The sequence below is a fragment of the Lepisosteus platostomus genome, chromosome 18, assembly GCF_059453375.1.
Source record: "Lepisosteus platostomus isolate fLepPlt1 chromosome 18, fLepPlt1.hap1, whole genome shotgun sequence".
NCBI classification, from domain to species: domain Eukaryota; kingdom Metazoa; phylum Chordata; class Actinopteri; order Semionotiformes; family Lepisosteidae; genus Lepisosteus; species Lepisosteus platostomus.
Genome location: NC_142628.1, coordinates 3,576,788 through 3,599,374, shown reverse-complemented (window position 1 = coordinate 3,599,374; position 22,587 = coordinate 3,576,788). Strand labels below are relative to the sequence as shown.

The 22,587-nt window shown below is 38.4% G+C and overlaps 1 protein-coding gene across 4 annotated transcripts in view; it reads right to left on the bottom strand.

The window, feature by feature from the left end:
• ldlrad3 (low density lipoprotein receptor class A domain containing 3) overlaps positions 1-22,587 on the bottom strand; it is a 78,449-nt gene that overhangs the window by 16,708 nt on the left and 39,154 nt on the right. For 3 of the 4 annotated variants that reach the window (XR_015928196.1, XM_088611686.1, XM_088611684.1), the window contains exons 3-4: positions 20,553-20,678; positions 19,914-20,048 (exon numbers count right to left, since the gene is read on the bottom strand). Coding sequence is in view for 3 of the 4 variants with exons in the window: in XM_088611686.1 (XP_088467812.1) it covers positions 19,914-20,048; positions 20,553-20,678 (261 nt within the window). In the remaining variant the exon portion in view is untranslated. The remainder of the gene's footprint in view (positions 1-19,913; positions 20,049-20,552; positions 20,679-22,587) is intronic. The other variant, XM_088611685.1, reaches the window with a different exon arrangement.

The window sequence follows — 22,587 nt, the reverse complement described above, 5'->3', positions numbered from 1 at the left end:
ATAGAAAAACAAAACAGATAGTTGTTCTATAATAGCAAATACAAGTAGTAGATTTACATGACAGCTGTGTTCCTAAAAGGTCCAGAGCAACTCAAAAAATAGAAAAATAATTTCTTGTAAGGATGCATGTAGATAAGGAGATGCCTTCTAGGTACAGCCTCATCTAGGGGGATAACCTCCCAGACAGAAACAATAATACATATTCATTCATCTAAGATGTATAGATATTGCTGCTGAACGGCATTCTTAAACTAAATGTTTGATATAAAATGTAAAGGAAACACTATTGTTAGTGATGTGTAATGAACAAAATGAAAAATGCAGGACTCATGTGCACATAGACATTCCTGCACTGTGTAGTTAGTTTTGGACCTTTTATTCTCAGCCTTTTAAATGTCATTTATTTAAATTCTTGTATCATAAACAAAATCACATAATTAAGTTTTTTGGTGATTATTAATCATGATTCTAAAGAAAGGAATAATATGGCCTGAATTAAGAATGACTATATTAAACAAAAAATGAGCAAATTAAGAGTGGGTAAATCAAACTCTGTTCCTATTCAGTTTTATAAAAACAGTGATTCACCTGCAGCTCTCTCTCTCCAAAGATCCACTTCAATATAGATACAATATATATGGCTTAAAAGCATCACATGCTATTTGTTGTTTTTTTATCATTATTAGGCTTAATGTTTAAAAATATAACAGTTGTGATTATGTTCTCTATGAACAACTCTGTTCTGTTAAAAAGAAAAGTCAAGACACAACAAGTAATGATTGATATGTGTTCACTGCAAGACTGAAATGTGAGATAAACAGACTCAGGATTAATGTGTTTTGTGATCACACTCACTTGTAAACCCTGTTTGAGGGACTGATAAAGACTAAAAGCACCTGTGAAAAGCAGGCCACATTATTTGTAATTAGCAGAGTTTTAGTATTTATAACTGAAAAACATAATCTGCAAAAGGCAAGGTTAATGTGGCACTGTGAGACAAAAAAAAATAAAATCTGAAAATAAAAAAAAACACCTTTGCAAGATATCAGCAATATAAAACCAGCAATAAGTCTACTTCTACAACTACTACTATTGCTCTTTGGCAACAACTACCTGGCAAGCAAATTACACACTGGCTTTCAGTTCACGTAGAAAAATAATTTTCTCCACTTATTTCAAATCACCTAATATTCTTTATGTATATTTCTTCAATAAAATAATCACAAACCCCTTATTACTATATTAAAAAATGTTGTTGATGTTGCTTCACTATTTGTGGAGGAGGAGTTTGGAGGAAATGTGGATGCAGATCTTCTGGTATTGGAGTTTTCCACACTATTGATGCAAAAACATGCCCATGCCAAACTATATCTGTGACAAGAGATAAGGTTATTAATGCAAGACTGTTATAGTACCATCACCAAGGGTCCTTGCTTTGATCTGGACTATCCAGACTCAAACTGGATCTGATCCCACCTTCCATCCTAAGACCAAGGGTCCTGGCACTGTTGCACCAGCTTTGCTGAGCTTCTGACATCTGACAAAGTTAACCAGCAAAGAAAATAATTCTAAGGTCAAGCTATAAACTTCTGAGAGTAACTACATACATCAGGACTAATTCTCAATCAGCCTGAACCTGCCTTTCCGGAATGAATGATGGCCACTGAGTACTAATTACTGCCTCGTGACTGCCAGCAGAACGATGACACTGTTTCCCAATTTGAAATAATGAAAGACTCTTCAGTCAGCTGTACAATCATTTCTTGCGAAATGACTCTGGCAGAGGTACACAAATACTGAGGAAACATTTTAAAGTGAAGTTTAGCAGCTAGTGCGACAAAGCTTTAATCCTTATAAATGTTTTTCATTGTGGGGTTGCACTCTCTGCAACTCTTCCTGCTTAAATGAATGCACTGAAGAGTGCTTAATGCAAACGTGCACCTTATTTTTTGGCCCTGCTTGAACCAGTTCAGAGCATGTGCCCATTGGTTGCTGAGATACGACATTCTGAAAGCACACTTCACTGCTCCATTGGCTGGTTCTTTTCTCCTGAGCGGAATTTAAATGGGCCCATGGGGTTTTGTTTTCGCTCTGTCAATGCCAGAACAGTCAACAAGTGAGTTGTGTTTAATATAACTGTGTAGGTCTCCTTGGGTTTGGATTTTGCTTCCTGGCATCCACTGAAAATGTGACCTCTAACTCATGAATCAGACACTGACTAAAAGAGTTTTGTAGAATTTGTAGTTTAAAATTTGTCCTTTTTTCTGCAGAAATAGAACTACTTTACACATTTTTAAAAGCAAGTAGAGTAAAAGAGTTCTGGACTTATAATCAAAGAATGGAGGGATGAGACCGTGATGCTGAGAGTACTGTCTAGTGAACGGTCTTTACTCTGGATGCTAGAATGAGAACCACACAGGCCATTTTCACACTAATGTTTAGCTCTTGAGCATCCCCTGGATCCTCTAGGGATCCTCAGGATCAGCAGTGAATGGAACCTTTACATAAAACAAGATATTTTACTACCTTATTTAATACTCTTATGCTTATGGATAGATTTCAGAACCATAACAGATTAACAAAAATATAAAATGCAAACTTTGGTATATACTGTACAGTACTGCATATTATTTTTCATAAATATATTGGAGCTTCAACGTAAGTAGTAATTTAGAAACTTAAAAGCACGAAGTGAAGGTGTATATAAATACATTGATGTATATTCTATATTTTAATGGGAAAATATTTTCTTTTGCCAGCAAAGCATGAGTCAGAATGCATAGAGGTCTGACTCCTTGAATTCCCTTAAGAGTAAAAGGACGCTTAGCCGTCTTAGGCACAGGTGAAGCTGCAAAACATTCAGGGAACAGCAGGTGTCAGCAAAAACCTGCAATGCTTCCAGGAATGGGCCACATCACACCATGGATCTCACTCAATTTATACTAAACTGGTAGGAGAAAGGACCTTTACCCCACAGCTCCAGGATCTGATCCAGCCAGCAGGGAGCTCATTTTACAGCTCAGTGCAGGCTTGCCATCTGCCTGCCAGCCTTTCATTAGGAATTAAGATCCCCAGTACTTCACACTTTGTCGGTGAAGCCAACCCTCTCATCTTATTAAGCCAACCTTTTTTTTCATTTCTACACAAGCCTTTTGATTACTTGCTTCATATTACAATGAACAAAGAAAAATATAGCCGTGCAGTAAAAAGAACAGAATGATCCTATTTTTATTAAAAGAAAAAACCTTTTAACTGAGTTACAGAGCATTCCTGAATTTCCACATTAGTTAACACAGTAGAGGTGAAGGACATTGCTATGCTGGCAGCAAGATACATTTCTGTAAGGTTTTCTCCCTTTTCCCCAGGATATTCTTTGCAACAGATTTAGCTGCACTGCTAGAGTTCTTACTTAATAATGAATAGGAGTGTGTGAGATCAGTGTATCAAGGAAATGGAAAAGCATTTATGCTTCTTCTACTTTCAGTGATGTTACAATCACATGTAGTATTTTCAGTATGTCTTTATGACCACTTCAACTGACATGCAAAGACAGACTTATAAGCCATGATATAGAAGTCTTAATAATATCTTTCCAGTGCCTTAAATAAGCAATGTAATAGTAATAGTCTTGCATCTGTCTATCACAAGTCATGCATATGATGTGGCCAGGCAGTGATATCAGATTACATCAGCCAATCGCAGCTCAAAAAATATTTGAACTAGCCTTGCAATGTAATCAATTTTGAGGACAGACGATGACAAATTATCCAAAGAGAGAGATCACTTACAGCCGCTGCTGTAGCAGACACTGAAGGAGAATGTATTAACATGTATGAATTCTGTTTTGTTTTTATTACAAGGTTGTTAATAAAGTGAACCCTAATATACAATATATTACTGTTTTATAGTTATAAACTCCTTCAGAGAAAGAAATAATTATAATTGTGGGGGCTAAAGGTCTCAGGAAGGAAAAAAATGTACATTCATCTGCTTTAGATTTATCACTCATCTCTGTCTTTTGCCAAATGTATTCTGTAGCTGTGGACTGTTTCTAACACACCCCCTTCCTTAAAACACAGACCCCACAGTTTATACAGCCAGAACATCAGGCGGGCTTCTAGCTTCTCAGCAGTTGCCACGGAGACAGCACTTAGAATGTTCTGGGGAGAATGATGTCAAAGCTAAGCTGTCTCACTTCTCCCTGAACTTTAGCCTTTGTCCTTTTCCAGGGAACTCATAGTTAACTGCTCTCTGATTCCAAAAAACATTGTACCGTGAGAATCTAATTAATGCTGTCTTATACTACAGAAAAAAAGTTCGGTTTTCTGAATATTATTCAGTCTTTTTTGTTTTTATCCATCCATTTTCAAATAGCTTCTTCCAATTCACTTTCGTGAGGGAGCTGGAGCCTATCCCAGCACAAGGCAGGATACACCCTGGATGAGACACCAGTCCATTGCAGCTGTTGTTTTTATAAAACCAACAAAAAGATTTTTGCTCCATGGTGTGTGCACCACTGACATCCTATAAAGTACCTATAAAGAACTGGGGACATCTCTCTAAAGCAAAACATCTCTGGAGATGCTATCATGGCCTATTATACAGATATGACAGATACTGGCAAATACAAATAAATCAATAAAACACACTTCTAGAGAGGATTTCTACAGGGAATCTAATTCAGCATGCATCCACAGTTAAATTAACTCGATATATTTCTGCAGAGGAATATATATAAATAAATGTGCATCTAAAAGCAAATGTAAGGTATATAGATTTACCAGCTACTCACTCATGTACTGTATAATTGACATTTCCCTCACACACTCATCTGTCTTTGTAGTACCTAGAGTTGTTTATATGGAAAATAGTATCTGAGCTTTTATATCTCGGAGCAGATTATTTTGCTTGATATTAATAGCAAAGGAGGAGATGAGACTTTATTCATGATCTGAGCTCTGTTCATGCAGTGGTTAGATTTTTTCAGTTTCTTATCTGCCTATCATTAAATTTGGCTATGACCTTTTCTCCCAATGCATTTTAGCAGCACTCCACTTTATTCTAACTTCAGTAATGCACTGATCAGCTTACATATTGTTCAGATGGGTTTAGTTCCAGACGCTGACTCTCTTTCTCCATTGTGTTGTTTCTATAGCTCTGCTTTAACACAAGGCAGGTATCTATCACAAGAATGGCAATCTAGTTTTCTAGCTCAGTGCCATTTCAGGTCCCAGATACCTGGGAAATCCTTTGATATAAAACCAGAAAAGAGTGGGAAGAACAAGAACCATAATAATTCTCGGACGGAAAGTTATTTCATACAGTACATTAAAGGCTTTAATGTGGAACAGAGAAGGCCTGGTGGAGATTTGATCCAGGTATTAAAATTATTGAAAGCCACCGACAAAGTAAGCACAGCAACTAATTCAAGCACAAAGAAACTGGGAGTATTTAACACAAATAGAAGTGTAAGTGTTAGAAGCCATTTCTTTGCACTGAGCGCTGTGCATATGTGAAGCAAAATACAGTACCTAACAACAACATGAAAGCTGTTTCTGTGGGATCTTTAATACACAAAATTACCAGCACCCTAACAAACTATAAAGGACAAATTACTTCTTGGCATTTTTAACTTTTTTTCTTGTGTACTGTGAATGAATGCTAATTTGAACTGCCATTTACGTTAAAGTTGAAAAGTTCCCAGGCATATCCAAAAGCAACCTAGGTATTTCTCTCCTTGGGTTGTTTTTCCTCAAAAGTTTTCTGCACATTTTAGAATTCAATGAGATATTAATTTATTTTAATCAAATTGAAATAATGATTATAAAACCAATATTTCCAAATTTGTAGTAGGCAAAAAAGTTGTTTGGCATTAAATTGCGTGAGATGTGTCTTGTTCATGTAAACTGACCCTGAAACTGGTTATTCTAATGGCCCATGGTCTTTTTGTCAAATATTTCCTACTGTTAGGTAATTCTCATATTTGCAGTATCTGCTATCAGGTGGGAAGTAAAGAAGATTCAAAATCAAGAATCGGGATCTTCCTATCTAAAAAATCATAGCCAACAAATGCATTACAAATAATTTTTTTCTGCGTGGGTTTGCAACCACACAAATGTAATGAAACATAGCCAAATCAAGACAGCAGCTTTTTTTTTTCATTGTGAAAATGCTAAGAATATACTTGTTTAGTAATACTGTACACCCAACCACATCACTGGGTCAATACACATGTCTAACTCACAATATTAGGTGATTAACAGTAGAATAGCAATTATACAGTATTTGCCATTGTATTAACAGGTGCAACAGATACAAATTCTGAAGCAAATCCAGTCTTTTAAACCTGAATTAATGCACCTGTGACATAATAGAAAGTATTTAGACTACCCTGTGCTCTGGTAGCTCTAGGTTTACAGGTGGAAGAAATTGCCCTAATGAGGATATAATTGCCTTACCATTGGCCCCTGCCTGTTCACCATTAAAGTGGAGTCATATTTACTGGATAAAAACCACAGTCTGACCTCAAGTCCTGACCTCAACCCCATGGAGAATCTGTGGCACCATTTTATAAATTGTGGCCCACAATCGCTGTCCAATAAAACTGAATGGGCTGGAGCAAATCTCCCAAAGGAATGGGTGATCATCACTTCTAACCAGTGTGCAAAGCTGATAGACACCGATTGCGAAAGACTGGAGCAAAAGGTGGCTCCACCAAATATTAATTAGTGAGCTCTGTATATTTATGCAAGCATTGTCTGTCCTTGTGTTATTATGTTAGGAGTGTCCTGTAAAATGAATTTCCCCAAATGGGACAATAAAATTGTCTTGACATGAATTGAATTAAACTGAATTAAACCCACTTACTTCAGTTTTTGAATTTCTTTAAGATATTTGCTGACTGATAACTAATTTGTCTTTAAAACAATTCTGTTTGAGCATGTGACTTTGCAATAAAAATATTGATAGGAAAAGCATGCGCAAGGCATTGCATAGCAAAGGGGTGCATATTTAGCAATTACTTATTTTCTGTTTTCCCATTTATAAGACATTTAGGAGGATCTTTAGAATTTTGTTTTCACTTTGACATTATAGAGGGTTTGTGTAAACTCACAATTAAATACATTATGATTCTATATTGTAGCACAATAAAACGTGAAACGTCTAAGGAGGGTTACTACTCTTGAAAGTGTAACCCAAATAGTTTTATAGAGGATGGAGACATTTCGCTAGAATATTTATAGGTTTTGTTGGAGTGAGAAATGCTTCCACTTAGAGTAGGGTTAACTATTAAAAATGAATCACTGAAACATGAAAGAGCACATTTGCACATTTGGTAATCATCACAAAATGGATGGATGAAATTAGTGGATTAATAAATTACAAAGTAGGAAATCAGAACGACAGATGTAATAGACCAGATTGCCTGCTCTCATGTGTGACATTTCTTTTGCTACTGTTTGGACATGTTCATTCTACCTAAGAAATCCATTGTGAGCTGCCTCAATGATTATAGACCAGTAGCCCTGAGGTCTGTTACCATGATCATTTTCAAGTGATTCATTGCCAGTTTCCTGACTATTATGCACTTGGACCAATGCCAGTTTGTCTATAGAGCAAACTGGTCAGTGAATGATGCAGTCTCCTGGGGCTGCATGATATATTTCAATATCTGGAAACACCCAGCACAAATGCCCAGATCCTCTTTATTGATTATAGTTCTGCTTTAAGCACAATCATCCCTACCAAGCTTTTTGATACGCTAGCAGAGATGGGTATCAATCAGACTGTTATTTCTAATAGGAAGCACCTGGTGAAGCCGAAGGACACCATCTCTAAGTCTCTCACCCTGAGCACAGCGGCACTTCAGGGTTCTGTCTTATCACCTCTCCTTTACTCTCTGTACACAAATGACTACATTCAGATTCAGTCAAAAAGTTCCAAGTTCACTGATGATACTACTCTCACACAAACAACGACGAGTCAGCATACAGGAATGAAGTTGCTGAATTAGTTGAATGGTGTAGCCTGAACAACCTGGAACTAATTGTCAGTAACACAAAAGAACCTGTGATGGACTTTAGGCAAAATAATGGCGCACTCTCACCACTATACATCAACCCATCCATTAGGGCCAAGAAAGCTCGCCAGAGGCTGTTCTGAGACACTTAAAGAAGTTTAGAGTGTCACAGGAACCAATTACCCTCTTCTACAGATGTGTCACTGGTCGTGTCTTGACCTTCACCATTGCTGTGTGGTATGGTGACACTTCTGTCCACGAATCAGAGAGAGTAATATATATAGCCTCCAAACCTGTTGGATGCCAGCTTCCCTCTGTGGACTCTATTTCTCTAGAACAGAATGCAAAGCTCTTAAGATCCTCTCTGATCCTTCCTATCCTGCCCAACCTCTGTCTACTTCTCTCCCCTCTGCTATTTGGCTCAGGTCTGTCAAGACCAAGACTACCAGGTTCTGCAACAGTACCTACCCAGAGGGTGTGAGATGCTCTGCACTTTTTTAAAATGTGACAACAGATTAATTGATTGTGTGATTTCAGATTTCATTTCAATATTGATTTTAAAATTACTTACAGTATGACTGGACAGTCAAGTTTTGCTGAAGAGAAGTAAACCTTACTTTTAATTGTATTTACAAATTTAAGTTTTCATATCCTGCATAATATTTTAGGGCAGTGGTCATAAAGTCTGAAGTTTAAAAGATTTTGAAAATCCATACAGTGCACAGTTAGTGTTGTAGAGTTTAACCAGGAATGGACAGGTAGTTGCCATCTGGTTTCATCACCTTCCAGCCTGTTTTCGTCAGAAATTAGAAGCTACGCAAGGCTGGCTTGGATTAATTTGAGGATGGGAGACTAGTTGCTAGTATATGGAATGGTGTACTGACATGATAGTAGATGAGCAGTAGATGGTCACTAACACATTGCCAATTAATAGAAGGGGTGTGGGTCTTTCAGCTTAAGATATGCGCAGAAAATATTCTGCATAAAAAAAATGTCCATAACAAAAATATATGTCTCCAATTCAGTCAGATGTCTTTCATAAAAAATATTATTGTATGCGCATCTCAAACAGGGTCACGTAACAACAAAAAATTGAAATCCAGTTTGATTACTGCAGCAAAAGAGAATTGAGTCATTTTGCTTACAAATGTAAAACTGTAAACAAGGAAAAATATTGATGTACACTACTTTTATTACCAATAAATAACACTGCCAGGAATAATTTAGATCAGTACCAGTTACTCTTGCATTGTCTTTAAAAATAAACAAGGAAATATTAGAAGAAGAAAGTGATGTACAGAATGTTCATATTGAAATGGATGATTAGGTGGGGGATACATTTAGAATGTGTAGTGGTGGGGAGGGAATGGACAGATTTGAGAAATACTGCTTAAATTAGAATTGTGCGTGACAAGTTACTGCATATTGTGGGGTGGGTGAATTTAGAGGCGAAAAAGCCTGTTGGCAATTATTCTCTTTACTGTCATTAAGGATCCACTCAGTGTAAATTATGAACATCGTTTTCACTCTGCACTGCACAGGCACGGAACTAAAAAAAATACAGGATTTTTTCTGTATTAGAAAGATTTATAATATAAATTGACTTTATTTGGGTAGCACATAAAGTACACACAGCTCGCAGCTCTGAGCCCTGGGTTCAACTCCTGGGCTGCTATCTTTGTGGAGTTTGTATGATCATCTCCTTGTGATCTGTTGTTAATTTAAGATGGTGCAACCTGCCATCCTGGTGGGAGCAGCATTTCAGTGATTAAGGTGGGTCACTTCCTTTAAGTAAGGTGCTTTCGGATCCTTTGGAAAGAAAAACAGAATATTCAAAAAAAGCAACACAATTTTTCAGGACAATTATTATATTAATTTATCTAGGGAAATAGCAAAATGTTTTTCCACAAGAGGTAGAGCAGGTATAACTCTGTAGCCTCCCTTAATTTGGTGTACGGAATTAGACATTTGCTGCAAAATAATGCTACATTCCATACTAAAAGCTGTTGTTCATCTCAATAACTTGTGATCTTCCTAGCGGAAGATGTTCATTTATTTCAGATCAAGGCAAAGCAGTTCTCTCTTGGAGAGATCCCAGACAATGTCACCCACCATATGTCCAAACAAGTTCTAAAACATTTCAAGGCAGGGCAGGATTTTTAATTTTTCCTAAACACAAAGTATACAGTATGTATAAACAAATATTGATTAGGCTAACTTCTGTGGGACCATTTTCATTGTTTTCAATATCTTCTTTATCATTTTTTCAGCTTCACATGTTTAAAATCTTTAGTTATTTTTTGTTATTTAAGTTATTTTCTTAATTTATTACACTTCCATAGCCCTTATTATACAGTATATTGTGATTACAAGAAAATAGCTAAAAGTTACAATATGAATTAATTTAAATGAAATACAATGGATTTTTTTATTAATCTTAAAGTTATTAAGCAGATAATACCCATTAATTCCTATAATCAGAAAGGCAAATTTCTAATTCTGCATTGTGCTTATAGTCAAAGTTATCAGGCGACTAGGCGACAAGGGCAAACTAATATCCACTGTGGAACTCATAATGACTGCTTGTTTTTAAAAAATACCACTACTCTGAGTAGTAAGTCTCTTCTAACAAATACTTCTCTGTTCCTTCTTATATACTGTGTATATAGCTATATGCTGGCAGAATACTAGATAGGAACAAGTAATAGAGGTTTATTCCATGCTGAAAAGAGAAGAAAGAAATCACAATGTTTCGGCTGTGAAGTCTTCTTCGGGTGTGAGAAAGATAGGGCAGTCAGCAAAGATTAAATAGCACAGGAGAAGAAAAGCTGGGAGAGTGGAGGAGGGTGGGAGCAGTGGAGAGGCAGAGAGGCCACTCAGGTGGTGCGAAGTGGGGAGAGGTGAAGAGAGGGGTGAAGTCGAAACCTGCATGAAAATAGAGAAGATGACATGAAAACAAGTCTGTCAGTGAGAGAAGGGTAAGGTGTGAACCAAGTTTCAGGATAATTTTTGTTTCTGATGTCTTTCTGCTATGGGAGTGAAGAAACCCTTCTTTGAGAACGCAGACAGAGAGATCAGTGTGATCGTGGCCGTCAGAGATGAAATGAGAAACTATGGGCTTGAATCTTCACAGCCCTAACATGTTCTCTGAAGCGGTCTCCTAGAATAAACCTATTACTTGTTCCTTTGTAGCCTAGGCATGCTGATGCATTACCCACCTGAACTACTTCAGAATACTGGATATACCAGTATCGATTATAACACATTGAGTTTAACATTCAGTATATTTATCCAGTGCAGGCCAGGAAACAATGAGGACATTGGTGGCTTGAGTTAGACTGCTCCATCAGGCCTCCTTGGCTTTGCTTTGTCTCAAGAGCTATGCAGTTTGTAAAGAGGTCAGTTGTGGTGAGCCAGAAAGAGGAAAGCAGGATTTCACCAGCCCTAGCCACACATGATGAATCTCTTCCCTTGAAGGGGGAAGTAAACTAGATAGAGACTGCTGGAGCCACGACAAGGAAACAATAAGATAGGGCTGGTCCATGACGATCACCTTTTAACAAAGGTGTAGGGTTGACCATACCTAGTTCCTTACCTAGGAAGGGTGGCTTTGAAACAGTAGATGACTTGGACTCAGAGACTCAGTCTTGGTAAACAATATGCAAACAGAAGTACACAGTATATGTAAATAATATGTAAGTAGAAGTATATGCATTACTCTGTAAATCACTGTTGAAAATAAACATTTGTTTGACTGCTCACTGCTCCATCATGTTGCCAGGGAAACCAAGAAACCACAAGACCCACTTTCTCTGTTTTCATTATTGAATTTAGGATGTTATCCGTATTTTGATTTGGAGATAGAATACATTTTTACTATTACTTTAATATATACATATTTCATTACAGCTGCCAGCAGAAAGACTATTTTGAAACAACATTCACTCCCTAAGGGATTTCAGTATGTAAAGGAACTAACAGTAAGGCCATGTAGCTTCATAATATATTCACACACCCGATGAACTGTTCCTAAAGATTGCAGTGATGTAGAAAAGAGCATCTAGACCAATGAATCCAGATGAGTCAGTTTGTCTTGTTTCTTGCTTATGTTTTAAGTGATAATCGTCTCATTCATTCTAATCTGCAAAATCTAATTTTAAATAGAAAGAAATTAAAAATAATTGAATAATCCGATCATTTCAAAGGAACAAGTAAAGGTTTATTCAATGCTAAAAGGAAAAGAAGAGAGATGCAATGTTTCGGCCATGGAGCTTCTTGAGGTGTGTCAGTTACCTGTGCCTTTGCAGCCAGTGCATGCTGACGCAGCCACCTACTTGAACTCCTTCAATCCCATAATTTCATGCAACTTCAAGTTTTTAAAATGCTGCATTTTCATGACATTATCAATTTAATCCCAGCCTCCTATTGACAACTGTACTGTAAATCATCTTTGGCTTGCCTACAACCCACATTTGGATGGGCTGAATGATGACAACACACATATTCTCTGAGATTAACACTGTCTGGCAACCTGCCTCTACTTTGACAGCAAGCCCACAGCACCAATGACAAAGATAAGGTATCATAATAAACCCACAGGAGATGCAGAGCTCCTTGATAACTGTAAGCTCACAAGTGCTGGTCAGTGTTACAGTTCCACCTCCTCACCACCAGAGGGCACCTCCAGCACTGGCTGCTGGAAGAGCTGCGCAGCAGAGGCACAGACCACGCAGATGGCTGTATTAAGGTTTAGCCAGTCACGGACTTACCAGTGTATCTAAGGCTCCACTCCTCCCTTCCTCAGCTCTATATAAACTGTGGTCTTATTCCCTTTAGAGCTCAGTCTTGTATACCTCTGGTTTAAGCTCTTGACCTTACTTACTTGGTTTTTCCTGACCTTGCTTCTTATTTTGTACTCCGGTTCTGTTTCAGGCCTTGCGTATCTTCGTGGTCTTGTTTTCCTCTCATTTTCTCCTGGTTGCTCCAAGCTTCATTTCCCCTGCTTCCTGTGTTTTATTTCTTTTGGATTGCCTATCCGACCTCTGAATTTGGCCTTTCTGCTGATTTTGTATTATAGTGTTCTTTTAGTGGTCCCTGCTGGTTGGGACCTGCACAGAGAGCACTCCTACAGTCAGACTGAGTGGATGCTACCTTGTAGCTGACTAGGGAATCTTGCTGACAGTCAGAGTATGAAATTGCCCAGATCTGAATCAGTAATGTCTAGACTGCAGAGCCCAGCTTGCATTTCAAGCAGATACTTTTACTGTTACATTTTGAATCAGCAGTTTTATTATTACTAAATAAACACTTAGACACTCTCTGAATGTCTTTACCTCTTGGATCAGCAACGACTCCTGTGCCCGGGACAGGCTCCTTCGACCTGCCCACTCATTCAGCCCCTCGTCCTTTGACACTACAATCCGTGCAGGAGCTCACAGGCAACTCAAGTCTGATCGAGTGCTGTGTCCTTGAACGATGTCACCCACGAAATAGGGGTCACTGTTTCCAAAAGAGCAAAGGACGGCTGAAACGAATCCTCCTGGCATTGAGCCCTTTGTGTGCCATCTCATGATGAATCTATGCTTGAAGCCAGCGTGTGTCAACCTCATGAAATCTGGACCATGCACTGTAGTAAATAAAATAATGACAGAGTACCTTTCCCACAGAGTCCTAGAACCATGTCTCCAAATAGTTTGTGGATGTCATTAGTTTTTCCCCTTTATATTCCCATTTTAACTAGGTTAACTAGACCCTTCCTTCTATCTCTGTACCCTAGAGGGCAAAACTGCATTATTTCTGTATGATAAGTTGACAACCTGGCCTGGTGAAATTCAGAGAAAACATTCATCAACATAGTGCAACTCTTCATCTTCTAAAGAATTCTGAGCATCTGGGCCCATAAGTGGGAGCACAACAGAAGCAGAAAGGACAAAGAGGGAATCACATAAAAACATACTTCTTCTATAATAAGAAATGACAGCTCATTACGGCACTGGCTAATGCTTTGAGCTGGGAAATACAAGTGAAAAAGCTGACATTAGCTAAATGTAACTCTCTACTGTAAACATACCATTACTGATAGAGAACTAAGCCCAGTATTTTCATAACACTCTTAATATTTTTATACTGTAGGCAGGAATTAGTCAAAGATGTAAGAAAAAATGAACCTATAATACCGAATGCTTTCTCTTCAATCTATACTGAAGGTGCCTCTACTGTATAAATTGACTCAGGAACTACAGCAATGCAAAGCAGCATTTCCCATAATTAAGCTCTTAGTGCAATATGAAATTCTAATATTCTTCACAGAGTGTTCTAAATTGCTTTGGACTGGGCCAAAAGCAGTTCTTAAAATAGCTGCACACACTGAGTGAAAACAATCAAATCCTCGTTAGCTGCTTCATAAATTATTAAAGTGAGTTTTGCAATTCCTGAAGCGCTGAATGACTCAACGGGTGACATTTGCATGACAGATTGGATGCTGATAAACCTTCCTTAAAACTAGAAATAGAGGGGTCTGCTCTAAAAGGAGGGGGAAAGGGCCTGCTGTGACATGTAATTACAAGAACCTCCATTCCCCTCTCCACTCCAGAAGGCACTGTCCCTCAGGATTATCTTGATTTTGAAGAGCCGGAGAGAGCTATAATTGAAATGCTTGACTTCAGTCACCAACTGTAATCAAAGCTCCTTAGAGAGTCTCGTGTGTGTCAGAAAACGTTTCACATCTGCCTCTAAACACACCGAGATGGAATTATCTTCACTTTCACGCCATTATTAGACGATTAGTGATTTGTTTTGCTATGGGTAATGTGTTGGATCCCAAGATCAGATTGATTAAAACCGTTACCCTTTGTGACACACCCCTGGGCATGCGTAATGGGATCTATTAAATAGGCAGATCCAGCACAACAGACCACACATACTGCCGTGAGGTTAAAAAAACAGTGCTCTTTTATTTATGACGAGGGAAACCTAAAAATACACCAAACAAAAGCCTAACTCCTTCTCGAGCTCCCGACTAGATTTCTTCAAGTACCCAACTATTATGCTGCAGGGCTAAGCCGTTTACCAGCCTCAAAACGAAACGACTCTTCACCACAAAACACTTCCTGAGACTCTTCACAGAATACTCTCCTAAGAATAGAAGTCTTTCCCTTTTTCAAAATCCATTATACTCAAAACTCACAGTTTCAATTTCACAAAACTCACACATTCGTCGGGTCCACAATTCCACGGTCGGACTGCTTTCTGTCACCCAGACAGCACATATCACGAACTGACTGACCCAGAAAGCCTCCACGTCCTGTTTTAAACGATCACCTGACCAATTGACTTCTTACAACTGATCCGGTAGCTCAGGGCAGCAGTTCAGCCACCTGACCAGTTAGGAGGGGTGAACCCAGAAGCAGCTCTGTGGCAAATGTGGTCTAGACAAGGCCATCTTGTCTGAAATACACCTTGTATAAAGAAACAATTCTATTCTAATGTCCACACAGCTATATGGACAAAAAGAGTTGCTTAGTGAGAATAAGTAAGCAGCTACCCGGTAAGCTGGGTCCCTGGCTTCAGTGAAGAGGAAGTCTGGTGTACAGATGCAGCAGCGCAGAGGGAAAAAGACAATTGTAAGATAAGATAAAAGCCCAGAACAGCATACCATTTAAACTGTTTCCCCCAAAGTACTGTTAATTCCTATATCAGTGTAAGTTTTTTCTTTTATTTTTTTACATATTTGAAATATTGTTTGGACTACAAAAACAAATTGTCCTTCCAATCTTCTGGTGCCTTCCTGGCTGCCAGTGGTCATCATGGACTCTCTTATCTCCCAACCCCAACACAGGAAAGCACAGATAACTATTCATGAACCTTTTTAAAGGAAATTACTATTAGTATATCCACAGACATAATCAACCTGAGGAATAGGGACGAAATCAGTAAATTTTCTTTACTACTTGCTTTAAAGTAAATTTACTTTATTAATTGCAAAATGAAGTAAGGATTACTATCCAGTGTTGTATTGCATATACATCACATAAACACCAGTTAGGTTTCTTGTTTTCTGTCCTGGCAGGTGAACACAGTTTGAGTCTTGGATGGTACATGTGCTGAAAGTTTCTGATTGATCCATAGTTTGATTTGCTCTTTGTGGAATGACAAAGACCAAGGGCTTTTTTAGACCAATGACTAAAAGAATAATGATTATTGAATAAATGCCCCAGGCAGATAACAGGGCAGGGATCAACCATCAATATTTCTTCCTCTGCTTTCCTTTCTCTTCCTCTTCCTAAACATGTCCTACATTTATTTTCAGTGGCACTGGCACTTCCTCCAATGTGTACTGTACACGGCCCTCAGATCTCTGTAGCCAACTTCCAATTACTTTCCCTTATCAAGCCTGCAATTCCTCTGGCAGTCCTGGGAGACTGTCTCGTTCCAATCTCTCTCACTTCCCCTCCTGTTCCTCTGAAGCTGTGCTCAAATTAAATTTCTGGGATGTTTAAAAGTGACAGCCGTTTACCTGACAATACTTGTTCTCCTCTGTGTTATTAGTCCTTTGGTTTAACCAAGGAGAGAGCTTAGCTGCAGTTTATTCAGAAATGTAATTCATTTATGACATCTCTATTCTTCCAGGGTAGCTACTGTACTGTACTATATGCAGGCTGTATTTTTCTAACAAAGATAATCCAAGAAATTTCATTCCTACTTGGGTAATTAATTTTTGGATTTTACACTTCTAGTCAGGAGCACAGACAAAAGCATATCTGGGTGCTATTGTATACCACAAAAGTGAGATTCCAATCTCCTATATTTGGAGAATCCTTTAAAATTAGATTTAAATGAGATTTTTAGAAAATTGTTACATTTTGTTTTCTGTCCAGTGGTTCCCTCTCTAGTGAGGTACTTAATGTGGCAAAACTGCACAGGGAACTCAAAACAGTAGGCCTTTTGTCCAGAGAGGAATTTCTTTGAAGTTGTTAACAGCAGGATACCATTTGACCACAGTCTCCATGGCTACAGTGTGGGTTAGATCTATAGGGACATCACAGAGCTCAAAGAGTTGGCCTGCTCTCAAGAGAGTAGCATTTGGAACACAAACCAAAGGCTAATGTTCTCAGGCACTGCCGGCAGCTATATGGCAGTTAGAGCTGCACAGATTGAAAGAGTGTATGTATAAATAACATTTTCGATCTGCTTCTGATTAACCTTCTGCATTGCCACACACGCTTCAAACACAGTGAAACTGAAGGGTGCATGTTCAAATCGATTCTTTGAGTTCTAGGCATTCCAGAAGCACAAGTCAAATTTAATGAGATAACATCTGCAATCTCCGATGGATTTTCTGTCGTGCAATTTATGAGCGTGAAACACTGAAAATATGCTGCTGTTTTAAGCTTAATCCTTGTGAAAAAAGTAGCGTGGCCTTAAAACTCCATTGCTTTTCAAAATTAGGCCTAAGCCTTCTTGCTCTGTGCATGAGCTTACAGAAGACTCTGTCAATTCTTTTATTTAAATATAATTCTGTATTTTATTTATTATGAAATGTTTCGTGGTCTGTTATTTTGGACAACAGTCCATTGAAAGTATGTTCATAGCCATCAGCTTCTTTTATGAATAAATAAGGTTTGAATACAGTTTCCTAACAGAGAAATGGTTTATAAATCCTGTTCCATTATGTAACCACAGCTCACAACTTTAACTGGCTCAACCAATTGGTTCAAAAGCTGAAGAACTGCAAACACCAGAATATGTACTGTAATATAGTCCCCAAGCACTTGTAGATTGTGAAATATTATTGTTTGATATGCCTCATTTCCTTTATACACAAAATAGTGTAAAAATTCACTTGCCACTCATATAAACTCCCTGTAAGCTTCCAGATGTCCTACTCTGGCAGTGCTCTGCTGCCCTGGCTCTGAAAGATTGGCTTTGGAGATGGAACTCATTCACATTGATAGTGACTATGATTCAAAGTGGCACCGCAGTTGCATGATGGGCTGTGTGGTATCTACCAGCGCAGGGCTGACATACTGTACCTTATGCTGCCATTGAGACACATCGGAAGACAATTAGTAGGTGGCACAAGCAAAACTGATATTACTAACAAATGGATAAACATCTTAGAATTCAGATATCAGGAACGTACAAGTTACAAGTGGGTATTACTGAAACAGGAAAAACCTTAATAAAAATACTTGGGTGAAAATGCTTGCAAATCATTCATTTAAAAATCTCACCAAACATTTTCTCAGAGCATCCCAGAGTGTTACCTGTAACAGCATGGCAGGGCAGTCTGTATCAAACACAGACCCTAACACCTGAAGAAACACAGGCTCACACCTGAAGAAGGCTCCACGGCCGAAACGTTGTGTTCTCTTTCTTCTTTTTTTCAGCATGGAATAAACCTATTACTTGTTCCTTTGCAGCCTACGCATGCTGACGCAGCTACCCACCTGTATCAAACACCTTGTGTATCAAACAAAACTTCTTGTTTGAAGAAATATTTCCTGTTTTTTCTCCTCAATGCGCCTGGACTTCATTTATTTCTTTAGCTGTCTACCCTTGAAAGTAGGTATTTTTGTTAATTCTCAGTGACTTTCAGAATTTTTAATAATACCTGAAAAGAATCCAAATTTCAAGATTAACTACACCGATACCAGACATATTTTTCAGACCAAGATTTGGTCACTTTTCTTTTTGGTATCTCTTCAGCAGCAATGTCTTTTCAAATGCCCCTAAACGAATGCTGATATCCTAGAACAGCCATATTGGAGTGCCTTATCAGGCAGGTATTACATACGACAGGAATGTACTGCTCATTTATTGAGCAATCTGATCATGATGTAAAATCAGTATTACATAAATCTTCCCCGTGTTTACAAAATTGCTGTTTTCTACTAGACCATACAAGCTCACAGTGGTTGAAAAACAAATGATAAAATACGTTTCTGTTAGTTAAAAATGATTCCCTGAGTAAAGAGCTTTCATCTCTTGTGTGACAGCAAGGTCACTGAAGATTTTCACTTCATAAAATGAGTTCTAACTTTTATTTTTAGGCTTGGAACCTCACAGTACTGCCTCAAAGCTTTCCTGCTTTTTTATTTGGATAAAAGACAAAACATTGAGCAGCTGATCCTTCATATTCATATCATCCATATATAGTATATTATAATGAATACATTATTAATAGCTGCGCTTTGTATATGAAATTCTCCAGTTGTTGAAAAAAAATTAAACAAATAAAATGGACTTGACAGTCCATCAGACCTATCTAATAGATCAGACCTATTTACCTGAGAATGTTACACTATTGGATAAGCAGGCAAGGTAGTCTTGGGTAAGTTAACAGGGTTTTTAATATGATCTGTACCCTCCTTTCTACTGAATAGAAACCGTGCTAGTTTCTCAAACCTTTGTGAAATACTGAATTTTAATTTAATTCCTTTTTGACAGCTGGGAGGCTTAAGATGCTGGTCTGTTCGAAGCTCCCGAAGGCTTCTGAGCCACCCTGTCAGTTTTTAAACTTGTATGAGGAACTTTCCAAGAAAGTCCTTTTACCAGATACAGTACTGTGATTAGATTAAAAATGTTAACACAAAGAATGTGTCCCTAATTACCATTGCCAAACTTTAACATCCAATATAAAAGTATTTTAAACATTGCTTGAAATAAACTTTTTTTTAGGCCATTTGGTCCACCTTGATCAAGTGTTAGTTTAGTAGCTAATTGACTCTAAAGGTCTGTCTTGACAGTTCTTGCCTGCAGTTTGATCCTCAACCTTCAACTGGCTGGGCAGCCTGTTCCTGAAACCCACAGCTCTTTGCCTTCCCAGTTTCAGCTGAGAGTCCGTGTCTTTGTTTCAGCCTGAGCGCGAGGGCAGTGTGTGAGCAGGTCTTACCTGAGGTGTTCTCGCAGTGCTCCTCATCGCTGTTGTCCTGACAGTTGTCCTGCCCATTGCACAGGAAGCTACGATCCACACAGCGCCCGTTCCTGCAGTGGAACCGTGCTGTGGAGCACAGAAGTGGGTTTGCTGCTGCAAGATTGAAAAGAGGAGTTGTTCCAAAAGGTAAATAGTCCGTTTCCCCCAATGTGATCTATTTCTTGGAAGAAAAAAGAAATGCATAATCTAATGCATGGTAGCATCAATGCTATTGTATGAACTGGTTGATGCTACCATGGGTTATCACACATTTGAAAAAAACGATTAAGTGACTTTTGGATTAAGACAGTGGGTATGTAGGGCGACTGGGCACAGGCATCAGGAACATTAGGAGAAAGACTGAGACTGAGAAAGTTACACTGGGAATGTTGATGTAGAGTGGGGACTGTCATAAATGGTTAATGATTTAGAGAGTTATACACAGAAATATAGAATTCAGTAACTGAAATTTTTTATTAAGGGATAGAGATGGAGACATGTAGGGTCTCCTTCTGGATAGCAAGGTCCCTGATATCCCCACTATCCATGGCAGAGAGTAATGGCGGCAATTGGAGCATTTCTTAGTTCAACAAACGGGCTCCACCCAAGAACACTCACTGCAGTTCTCCTCGTCGCTGCCATCCGGACAGTCATCAAACCCATTGCAGCGGAAACGTCCGATAATGCAGTGCACCCCATTGGCACAGGCGAAGAAGGTGGGCGCACACTTGGACTTCACCTTGGCTGCAAAGAGGAGAAAAGAGAAGGGGCAGAGAGCCATTATGAGCCCCCAGACTCAAATGATCTTTCGCTGGAGAGAGCAACGGGTGGGACAATATATTCATTCATCTTCTCCCTTTGGCCTTTCCCTTCTTTCCCTTCTTTATAGTTAAGTGCTCTCCTATTCCACAGAAAAATCGCACTGTGAGATCTCACTCATTAATATTGCTTTATACTATAACAAAGATAAGTCTTAGCTTTCTGATTATTGTTCAGTCATGTTTGTCATTATCCACCCATCCATTTTCTTAACTGCTTCATGCAGTGCAGTTCAGGGTCGTGAGGAAGCCGCAGCCTATTCTGGCAAGCAACAGATGCAAGGCTGGGTACACCCTGGGTGAGACATAGACAGACGCACAAACGCACAAGCACTCATATCAGGGCCAGTTTTCCCAGAAGCGAATTAGCCTGCCAGTATGTTTTTGGACTGTGGGAGGAAACCAGAGCAGCTGGAAGAAACCCACTCGAACATGGGAAACACTCACTCACAATCTCTATGCAGATAGAACCCCGGGTCTGGATTTAGACTAAGACATCGGTAATCTAAAAACGCTTATTTAAAAATGCTGGACATTCCTCAAGAAAGTAACGTAGCTAGAGATTGAATTTAAAATGCTTTGTTTCACTTATACAATATATCTCAAAACAACAAAAACAAAGATGTGTGAAGAGATCCCTTTGCTGCCTTGTCAGATCGTGGGGGGTATTGTGTCTTCCCAAGAATCACTGATTCAAAATGCTGATGTTTTATGAATATAATTATTATTCGACTTGACCAGTGTCAGTGTTTCACAAACAGAGTGATGTAACATTGAACAACCACCTCATAAAGCTCCCATTAGGAAACCTCTTAAGACCAACTTTGTGAGTAGGATTTTGCCTACTCAGTTTACGCACTAGCAGCTGGGTGAACAGGATTACTGTGAATGGGAGCCTAAGCTTTATAACTCACCCTGTAAAATTCAAACCAGCTGTGAAATCAGCCACTTACACTGCGTAACATTTCTATTATCAGTGTAAACACTTCCTGTAACTGCCACATAATTACACTACCCATGCAATTTTTCCATTTCAGGGCCTTCCCAATTAATTTAAAGCTGATTTATAAATTTTCAAAAAATCATGCCACATTTCTCCCTAAGGTTCCAGACATTCTCAAATACAGTATAAAAACAAATTATAAATTATAAATCTGTTCAAAGTTGCATTATTTGAATTATAAGTAAAATAGTTGCATTTCTTTTCTATTTTTATCATATCAGCAATTTAAACACATACAAATTTTAACTCCATCACAAATTATCTCATCTGTACACATGTACAGTATATAACCATGACCATATGTGCTCAGGTCATTCAATTTTGCCTTGCAAAACTCTTCCATCATAGCAGCTTTTTTTGCAGGGAGATGCTAATTCACTTTGCTTTAAGGAGTTTGAAAATTATGCATGTGACCTCGTGGGACCTCAGAGCTGGTGGGATAAGGCCACTTTTTGTGAAAGAACTTACAAATTCTGATTTTCTTTCCCTAGTTATTACGTATATAGTGCCTTGGAAAAAGTATTTGCTCCTTGTCTGATTTACTGCATATTTGCAATTTTTTTCACAGTGAAATTTCATCAGGTCTTTCCGTGGGTTGAAGTACTGTTTAGAGGCAAGTCAGAGATAAAAAATTACACCAAAATTTGGTGTGCAACTTGTTACGACCAAAATGTTCCACCATGTTTCAAATTCTTTTAATTCAGAAAACCAACTTTCCAAATAAGAGAGAACAATAATTAGGAAGCAATGAGCCAGAGTGTACATTGGTGTACTGTTAACTGATGAGTTCAGACTCATTAGAAGGACACCCATTCTTCAAAAACATAACATA